Source organism: Ornithodoros turicata, chromosome 10, assembly GCF_037126465.1.
Source record: "Ornithodoros turicata isolate Travis chromosome 10, ASM3712646v1, whole genome shotgun sequence".
Classification (NCBI taxonomy): domain Eukaryota; kingdom Metazoa; phylum Arthropoda; class Arachnida; order Ixodida; family Argasidae; genus Ornithodoros; species Ornithodoros turicata.
Genome location: NC_088210.1, coordinates 20,585,675 through 20,595,844, shown reverse-complemented (window position 1 = coordinate 20,595,844; position 10,170 = coordinate 20,585,675). Strand labels below are relative to the sequence as shown.

At 45.3% G+C, this 10,170-nt stretch overlaps 1 protein-coding gene across 2 annotated transcripts; it reads right to left on the bottom strand.

The window, feature by feature from the left end:
* Window positions 1–115: 115 nt before the first annotated feature.
* On the bottom strand, window positions 116–8,375 carry LOC135370939 (alkaline phosphatase, tissue-nonspecific isozyme-like). Of its 2 annotated transcripts, XM_064604873.1 has the most exons (9): window positions 8,115–8,375; window positions 7,247–7,282; window positions 4,635–4,873; window positions 3,771–3,945; window positions 2,472–2,647; window positions 2,228–2,405; window positions 2,026–2,157; window positions 1,363–1,656; window positions 116–467 (listed from the first exon to the last, which is right to left on the bottom strand). In XM_064604873.1, exons 1-9 carry the CDS (start codon window positions 8,179–8,181, stop codon window positions 196–198), a joined length of 1,569 nt encoding a protein of 522 aa, XP_064460943.1. In that variant the 5' UTR covers window positions 8,182–8,375; the 3' UTR covers window positions 116–195. The 2 variants fall into 2 exon arrangements, with proteins under 2 accessions (XP_064460943.1, XP_064460944.1); XM_064604874.1 differs by lacking the exons at window positions 7,247–7,282; window positions 8,115–8,375 and adding an exon at window positions 4,987–5,319 and having other exon boundaries at window positions 117–467.
* Between the last annotated feature and the right edge of the window lie 1,795 nt (window positions 8,376–10,170).

Sequence of the window (10,170 nt, the reverse complement as noted above, 5' to 3'; positions counted from 1 at the left end):
TTGCATCTTCTTGAATAAACATGGCTTTTCCATTGTGACTGAAGCGAATCCAGACGAACAGAAATTATGTTTATGGCACGACAAAGCAAGCTTCGGGATATAGATATGAAACAAACAACGCCAACGATAATTCCAGTTGTGGCAGACAAGGGAGCAAGTGATATTCTAGTACATCGCTTTAATACATAGAAGCGGCTAATGGAAGAAAATGGCCAAGGTTGCAAGCACAAGAACTACCAAGTGATTGACAACGGCAGCGGTTGCACTATTAACTTCGCACCTCGACATTTTTTCGCTGGAGTCCCCCAGACAGGCAGCATAGTCAATTATATGAGCTATCGCATTCTGTTCAATCACTCCTCTGACCAAATGTGCCATTGGACCGGATGCGTAGAGAGCAACGTCTTCGCCACCGTGGGTTTCCGACGCCAAAGGGACTAGCACGGGCTGCTGGTAGTCCACAGATTCTGAAGAACAAAAAATCGATGATTCAGCATAATTGCGTAATTCCTAACCGCATAAAACTGAGTTTTAGTATAGGGGACGCAAGCGCTTTAGAGAAACATGCCCCGTCGCTCTCGTGGCCAGCGAGAACCTAGCTGCGTCAACGTGTCGTCTGCAAACTGAAGGCATTGATAAGAAGAAGACAAAGTTTTTTTAACACGATCAATTACTTTTCCCATGCAATGCGATTTCTTAGTTTCTAGATTTCTCTTCCTTGTAAGCCTTGGTTGATAGCCATAGCGGTGCTGCAAGCCAGACGCTCAAGCGTACCGTTCTGCGTTACGAAAACCCCTATCCTGTAAGCCGTGCCAACGGCTGCTAGATACAGAAGGCCTGTTTAACGCCTCCCCCACCTCTTTCGCTACGTGGACTCATACTCGTATAGTCAGAATTCGTCTGCTACCACGATTCGACATTCTGCGAATTCAAGAACTTGCAAATGATTGCAGCTAACTTCACAAATTTGAATCTGTAGACTAAAAGTGCAACACATTTCCAGCAAATTAGTCTTGAGAAAAATATGGGGTCGTTTTCGCCTTTTTTTGTTTTCCCATTTAGTACGCGGAGCCGTTCACTCCCCGCAGACGACAGTGGCTGCCCATGCGGCTGACGGTGGCTCATCTCCATGGCTACAACCGCTGAAAGCCCGTTCGTGATTGGCTACGGCCGTTGAAAACACGATCCTGATTGGATGACGCTTAGTTGTTATGGCACGTCTACGAGTAAGCAGGCTTTCTCTATCTAGGTGATGTTGGCCGTGCGCGGCCCTCTCTCTGTGCATTATAGCGCTTGCATAAGGTCCCCTCCTCTCTCGCCCCCTATTCTAAGACTCTTTTAACGTCAACATGTCTTGCTTACGTGAGAGCTCGGAGTCTTGCTCGGATCGGACACTCTTGGAAGGACCATTTGTGTAAGCGAGCGAGGTGTACGTCATATTGTCAAGAGCGGTGCCTGCGGTGCCTGTGATAGGGTTCCCCCTCACGGGGTACCCGCTAAGCACGAAGGAATGCGAATGATCCGCCGTCACTAGAATCAAGGTGTCCCGCGTAGAAGTCATGGTTCGTGCTAGATGGACAGCGCGGCTGAGCTCTTCCGCTTCGGCTATGGCCAGGATAGCACGGTTGTCATGATGCCCATGGTCAATGCGGCCACCTGCATGGTAGCAACGATATGTCCTTCCAAATATGATATACTACTACTTGTGCGGAAGCGTAAGAAGACAACTGGTCGTATATTCTTAAACGATCCTCGACTGCAGTGAGTGGGAGAAAGAATGCTTCAAGAACAAGACAGAAAGCTTCTTCAAAGAAAGAAGCCCACTGGCTCTTCCACTTGGGGAGTAATGGAAACACGTGTGTTATCGTGTAGAGCTCAAGAAAAGCGCTAATGATCTCCTCAGTCCGTGCGGTATTTCGATGTAATTTCTGGAGCACAAAGCCGGTCTGCAGGAGCAGCTGGAGTGGAAGGTCGGGCCGAGGATAGTTTAAGAATTCAGCCCAATGTAACTTTTCTAGTATATACCTTCCACCATTAGAGCGAATCCATTAGGGTTCTTCTTCAACATTCGGATTGCAGTTTCCACCATCTGCGGTAATGATGGTTGATCCATTGTGCGCTTCAGTGCATATTCCATGTGGTCATCAGCAAAAAGACCTACAACAAGTTGATAAATGTCTAACGGGGCTGTACGTGTCGACAGAGACATTTTACGCGAGGTTTTTACCCATTAGATAGTCCGTCGAGTTAACGTCTACCCCGGCCAGCTCTTGGGCGGTGCGAACAAATTTCGCTTTTGAATTTCTGCTCAGCCACTCTTTTACCAGGTCTCTGCCGTCTTGTCGAATTCCAGTCGGGGAGCTGCTTGTCGATTTCAAATATTGCAGTCCACCACCTAGAATTACCTGCAGGGCAACTCGTGCTTCAAGTTCATAAAATACTTGTATTGAAGTGAACGAATAAATACATACCTTGAACTTATTACCAGGAGCGTCTTCAACGAGTTGCCTAGCAATGTCCTTGCACCTACTGGCTTCGCCAGGCATCTTGCTGTCGGCTTCCCACTCCCTGTGTGCTGAATGGCTGTACAGTGCAGCCGGGGTTGCGTGGGTCACGCGCGTGGAAGTCACGAAACCAGTGTCTTTGTCTGAGATAAGGGTGCTGGGATTAGATATTTCATTTGTGGACGGTCTTTGAGTCTTTTTGGAGTATTGATATTCACTCTGTCTTCATTGATTTCATTCATCTGTCTTTAGGGCTAGTGTTTCTTTTTTTCCCTTGTTTATTAACGATATTGTAAAGGAAGTTCCAGCAAAACTTAGACTATATGCCGACGACTGTGTTGTGTATACCGAGGTCAAGTCAATAGGCCTCTCCCTGTTTGTAAACAAATGACGTCATAGTGTTCGACAGCGCCACCAATTTGGTAGAGTTGAACTACGCTCGAAGCTAGGGGCGAACAAGGTCGCGCCCGAAAGCCACGCTCTTGAGGAGATTACGATGGTTCCTGAAAGGGACACGACCTTCAGTCCTACTTTTCTTTCAATAGGAGGCCGCGAACAAGTGCCCATTCCTGGAACCCAGCCCTCCCCTTCCGAGTTGTTTCGGTTTCAGTCTGTCTACCAACGTCATGATGACGTTTCTCGGGTAGAGGTCTATTTCGAGCCCCGCTTATGTGTTCTTTCACGGCTGGATCACTGACAAACGATTGAGGTTCCCTTCAGCGGTACTACAGTATGCAAATCATTCTCACAAATGACTACCTTCCAATGCAATCATATTCGTGCATAATGGTACTGCAGCAAGAGACGAGGCCTGCAGTGTGCAGGCCCCTGCTAAGGCTGGTCCTCATGTGGAATCTCAGGCTGGTTCTGCAGGCTTCTTGTCTACTTCATGTTTTAACTTTTGTCCTCGCCTCTTGCTGCAGTACTAATACGAACCTGTACCAACTACCCCTAGACAGTCCTTTGATCATATTCGTTGCCACATTTAATCAATTACCATATACTTCACGGTTCAAGGAAGCACAATATGATCACTCTCAAGTAATATGGCTATTAAGCATGATTTGTATTGAGTACTTTGCTTGGTCTCATAGTTTTCTTTTTCTTCACCATTTCTTTTACGTGCCCCCCTAATGCTTATATCTATCGTTGTTGTTCCTTGAATGCTCTGTAAGCTCTGAGGGCAAAATAAATGAATGAACAATTCGTTTATCTGCTCGTAGCGTTTACACAGCTATGTAGTGGCTATCCTTCAGAATAACTGACCTTTCAGCTGCGCTCTGGCCATGAAAGAGTATACGTCGTTTCCTATGGAGGAGTTACAATCTGACAGGTTGGCCTTAGCTGAGAGACCGAGGAGGGCGAAATTTGTCTTCACGCCTGTAAAGATGGCCGTTGCAGAAGCAGCACTGTCCACCACCTGCTTGTCCACTGCGTAGGTCTGCGAAAAAATTTGGAAATGGGCACGCCCACGAAACAGAAAAACAATGGTTACGTATGCAGAGTGTCCTGGCTAACTGTGGTCAGGATTTTATAAAATACTGAAATGCCTCTCTCTCTCTCTCTTTTTTTTCCAGCTTATCGTCAGTCATCGTCGATGTCAAGTGTCATCGTAAAGTGTGCCACCTTACTGTCAACTTCCTTGCGTGTTGTCCTCGTAAATTTCCCTACAATGAACTTAACTATAAGTTCGACATAACGACTACACATATTCCTTGGTTCGTTGACGTCGGTGTCGTCTTCAGAAAAAAGATCGAGTCAGTCTAGCGCGAGAAAATGGCCCCTCAAAACATGACAAATTTAGGGGGCCTTCTCTGTCGCTCGTAACATAATGGCCTTAACAGCGAGATAATTTCTTACGTACTTCTCAAGGTATGTGTGTGCTTTCATGGTATTTGAAACAGGAGTATGTACAGTCACCCCACACTTCTGCAACGAGACAGCTAGAACCCCCAAATGTACTATTACCCTGTCCTTACGCGCAAAGTCACCATCCGAGACCTATATGGTACTTGCAGACCATTTGCATTCTCAACATCATTTCATAGTTTGGTGCGCATTCAACATTTTTTTACTCCATCCACCTCTTTGATCCATCTCCAGGTTTCAATAGCATAACAGGTAAGTTACCTTAACGAAGGCTGTATAAGGAAACTGGTCGAACGACAGCATGTTCTCTTCGCCGCTTCTGTTCTGTAATTGTCCCGAGTATATCCTGGCAGCTGTGACCGTGGCAAGGCCCATACCGTCTCCAACAAAGACGATGACGTTCTTAGCTGGAACGTCGACGACTTCTGGTCTTAGCAACATCCGAACGGTCTCTTGTCCAGATTCTTCCCAGAACTTCGAGGTTGTGTCGTCTGGCGTACCTGAACCATGAGAAAATGTAGACAAGTAGAGCTCAGCCTTTTCGCGTCAGTGTCTTTTATTCCTTTTCTAGTGCAACTGGTTATCTTCTGGTGCAAGAAGTTCGCCTTCATACCAGGAGTGTGTCTTATAGTACGGAACCAGAAGCCTTATAGCGGGGGAAATGCCCGGCACAGGAAAAGCCGCGTATAATGCCGAAAGGCCTGGTAACGAGTGAGGCCCAATTTTCATGAAATTTTACCACAGCCAAAATTCACCGCAATTTTCATAAAATTACTTGAAGGAGCATGTAAGGAGTCGCGAAAAATATTTCAGAAGGAGCAGTGATTAGGATTACAATCCCTGAGGTATATATTTGCACAAAAGTTGCAGCTGGTGCGCAACTATAGTAGTCGGCAAGATAGCTTCCAATCACGCGGGTCAGAAAAGCCTTTTCCCTCAGTCTGTGATGTCATCTCATCCACCCAATAGTGAGGCACGTGCCTTCTTTTTTCTTCCTCTTTTTTCCCACGAAACTGTCTTCTTTCGCGAAAACAATAGAACAGCGGAATAGCCCTACCCCCGATTGTTTTCCCCTACCCTCCAAATGTCGAAACATTTTTACAGTCATTGAAATACATGCATTATTTTATGTCCTCGTTCTCGCAATCTCCTAGAAATTTATTCTGTGATGCATGTATATCTCATTCCCAGTCCATAATCGCACTTGCGGGCGGACACTCTTGATAAATAAAATAAGACACATAAAGAAACTGAGACTTAGCTTCACTGGAACTCCTCTTCAAACGTATAGATGCTAACCTATAATAGTACTTCACTCTGATCGTATACATGCACGACTGTTCTCTACCAAACTCACAATGTCTCTCTTGTTCTTTGTCTGCCCCTGACATCGGCTATATAAGGCGAATACGCAAGTCACACAAGAACGCGAAGCGTTTAACAACGCGATCATGTCCCTTCTAGGAACTCAGGCAGGTTGATTAAGCGCTGCTTCTCCCCGTAAGGCATTGGCAAACAAAGGTTTTATTGTGTGTGCACAACACGTCATACCCCGACTCCCTCATTCGCAAAAAGCGACTCTGAATCACACCATGGTTTTCCAAACGGCACAGGGCAGTGGCGGAAGTGGTTGCAAATGTTGCACGGATGGAGTAGAAATGAGCCTAAGAACTGGGTTCCCTTCCTGACCTCAGCCGACCCAGTGGGCCGTGCCAACCTCTCCTCAAGCCCCTAAACAAACAAACAAACACCACTGCGCCCCTCCGCTTTCTCCACGCTTAGGAACTAGTAGCTATCAACGCCGTGAAATCGTGTGTGTGATTTTTCATTTTTTTTTCTTCTTTCTGCCATTCCTTCCTCATTTTTCGGGATAGCAAGCCGATCTCTGTCTGACTGACCTTTCCTTTTTTCTTTAATAAACCTTCGTACACTCCCCCCTCTTCACCTAAAGACGTTATACGTACATCATCTATCACGTGCGCATGAATTCAGGTATATGCATTAATTAATGAAATATATCATTAGTCAATAATTTTTTCATGAGTTATTATTAATACTTGAACAACGTGCAGCCTTACTGTCAGGTCCCTTGGCAAGCCGTTGGTAAATAATGCCAGTGTAGCGTAGAGGCTAGCTAAAAAAAAAAAAAATTCAGAATATGAATTTTATTTTTTATTTGTGCTCATAAACAGCAGAGCATACGCTTCCCTGTGGGGTATTTTCTGATGGGTCCCGTCCGTCCGTAACATCTCCATATTTACCCTACAGTGCACACTCTCCCGGGCGACCAAGGTTGCTCTGCTTGGTGTTCAAATACTGTGGCATACGAGACAGTACCGGACACACATAAAAAGGAAAAAAAATGGAGTACTGTATTGCGTTTACGTGCACGCTGCGCGAAAATACTGCGGAGCATCTTTGCAACACCCGCACGTGTACTGGCGAACTGGTCGCACGCGCGAGCTGTCTTTTGGGTCTGAGGGCTCGTAAATTTCTCGTCTAGTATTCCCCAGTTCTGCGCCATTCCAATTCGGGATGTCCGGCCGACGGCGTTTCTAAAACGGTCGGTGTACACAAGAGCCAGGCACGTCTAAATCCTCATTTCATCGCCATGCTTTTTTCACGCTTTGTTTATCTCGAAACGGCGCATCAACTTCTGGGTTCCTACGTTTATTTCACACATGCGATGCGGGTAATAGACATTGCTTTTAGCTTGGTAACCGAGACTCAGTTCCATGACCATTGCCGCGCACTTGGTTTTTTCCTCAGTTGCTGTTGAAGCGTGCCGTTCCCCGTTAGCCACATTGTCGACAAAAATCCTTTGTAAATCACACGCGCTCTTGTGGAAACGTCTGATCCATGAGCCAACTTACCTGTATTCTGGATCGTTCTCCAAGGCACTGACGGCACTACGAAAGAAGGAAAGAACAGTAGACGTGTACTACATGCCTGTACAGCGGGTGTGTACTACGAGCAAGTTTTCTATTTTGATTCGTTCTCCTAGGCGGAAGGGTACTGGCAGTGTGGCAGTATACTACGGCGGGAAGAAGGAACGGGGCGGTACTACTAGCAACTTTTCCATTTTTATTTGACGGAGGGGTACTGGCTTCGGAAAGCTCCACACTCTTAGAAAAACGAAGGTGGAGCAATTACACCTTTTAGGAGGTAATAGTTGTCGCATATGTTGTGCCTAAAAAATTGCAAAGTTCTACCTGCTACCTACGAATGATAGGGTTACCGCTTCTGAATTGGTGAGCGAGGGGGGCGTACGCCTTTTTGTATAGCAATTTGGATATATGATAATTTCTTTTACCACCCTTTTACACCGTTTATCAGACGCTATGTTGACCTAGGTGGTAACTATATAGAAGTTACCACCTTTTCACACCTTTTTTTTTTTCTTACGAGTGCAGAGCTTCTCCTTCATTGCCCAATCCTCTGTGCGGCGTTTTATGTTACTTATTCTTACGTTGCCTTAGGAAAATAAGAGAAACGGCGAGTCCATCCTCAGCTCCTGGCGTGTGACGTGGCTATACACTGAACAAGGGCGAACCGAACTACTGACAGCAACATCCCCCATCCGCGGGGGTGACTCCCAGCGGACACCAGAACTCTCTTCTCCACAATAAGCTGTGTGAACAAGAAAGTCGCACCACCTCGTTCTTAACATTGTTATAGTTGCTGCTCGACTGCACGCTTTCGATCATCAAAGAGTACGTGCAGAAAGCGAATTATATTTACCTTGATAACCCAACTGGAGTTTGAACAGGAGGAGCAGTGCCACCCGTTGAAAATGACGGAAGGTCATCGCGTACGAGGTCCCTCTCCGTTCGACGCCTGCCGTGAAGTTGTGGTCTCGCGTTGATATGAATGAAGGTATGAGCCAAGGCCAGTCTCCGGGGCCATGAGGTTCTTTTCCTCGTCGGTTTACGACCACCCTCCCATACCTTCTCGCTTTTACAAACACAAATACACGTGGATGACTTGTCAGCTTCTGCGTCATCATGACAGGATGCAAAACTAATGCAACCAGGATGGCAATGGACATGCAAAAGCTGGCCTCGAAACGGCGACGTAATTGAAAGAACGGACGTAGAAGACAGCCATTTCGTTTAATTACTTAAGTGAACTGCTATATGTTCATAACCCTATATTCAGCGCAAGTAAATATTAGCTGGCATAGAAAAAGGAACGTTGTAGTGGACGAGGCAATTAAACATAAAAGGACAAACACAATACAAGCCTCACAACGGCCAGTTGCAAATTCCTTCAATCATAGACTTCTATATAGGAGGCTATGTGGGTTCGAATCGCAATGCTGGTGCCTTTTTCTTCAAAAGACGTCATTCAATTGAAATACAAAACGCTTTCTTATGGTTATATTGTGTGAAAGGGGGAATGCTTGCATGTCTCAAAGGACGTAAAAATTTATTAATATTAGATTAATATCATTTGATATCATTAAAGAATAATATCAGATTGGGCCAGTTGGTACATGACAAACGTTCGTGCAAACACACACGGACAGGACAGTATAATACAGAGTTCGTGGTAACTCGTTACTGTAACTAAGATCCCTTTTTTTTTTTTTTGGTAACTTGTAACTCTCGGTACTTTTGCGCCGTGGTAACTTTCAGAGGAACTCGTTCCTTTTTCAGGTAACTTTGCCAAAGTAACTTAAGTTACGTTCCAAGTTACTTTTAACTCGCTTCTCACTCACGTCCACATATTTTCTTGCTTTCTCTCCGGTTCCTTCATGGCGTTCTTTTTTTTTTTTTGCCATAAAAAGTGATATTCAATCAGTGACAGTATTTTCTTCAGGAAGTAAGAAACGCTGCCATTGAAATGAAGCTGAACCATTGTGCGCCCACAGGGAGTAAGATGCAAACCGTTCGAACAGACCTCTACCAGAGAAACGTCATCATGACATTGGTAGACACACTGAAACCGAAACAAATCGGAAGGAGAGGGCTAGGATCCACGAACGGGCACTTGTTCGCTGCCTCCCATTTAAAGAAAAGCAGGACCGAGGGTCGCGTCCCTCTAAGGGACCATATCGTAATCTCCTCAAGACCGTGGCTTTCGGGCGCGACCTTGTTCACCTCTAGCTTCGAGCATAGTTCAATTCTACCAAATTTGTGGCGCTGTCGAACACTATGACGTCATTTGTTTACAAACAGGGAGAGGTCTATTCTACAAGCACGCCACTTCAGCAACACAAGTTTCGATGCAACCCTATCCACATAGCTGGGGTGGTAGTATTCGTAGATGTAACAACGGACGCAGAGGAAGCTGCATTTCATGGAGCAAAATGTTTCCGTGCTGTGCTTTCACGATGCGAACGAACAAATGTAGTTTCGGTTTCGCTTCGTACCGATTTCGAAACTATGCACCATCCGCCAAAAAGGCTACATATTGCTTCACTGAGTCAAATACTGGATCGAACCTCTAAACCAGTCTTGGGCAGTAACTAAGTTACAAGTAACTTGTAACTGTTTCTCGTTACTTTCCGCAGCAGCTAGTTACAATAACTAGATACTTTTCTACAAAAGTAACTTTTAACTGTAACTAGTTACACAGGTACGGCAATGTTTTCCACGCGTTAGTTTTCTAGTTTCATTTTGTGGTGGCTTCAAATGCCCGGCCATTTTGTTATCTCATCTACAGACAGGGTGGCCTAGACTCCCAGCGGACCATAGGAAATGCTCTACTTATAACACAGTATAAGTAGCTTGGACAGTAGATGCACTAAACAAATTTTTTGTTATAAATTTATTTGGCTTTTTAAAAATGTAAC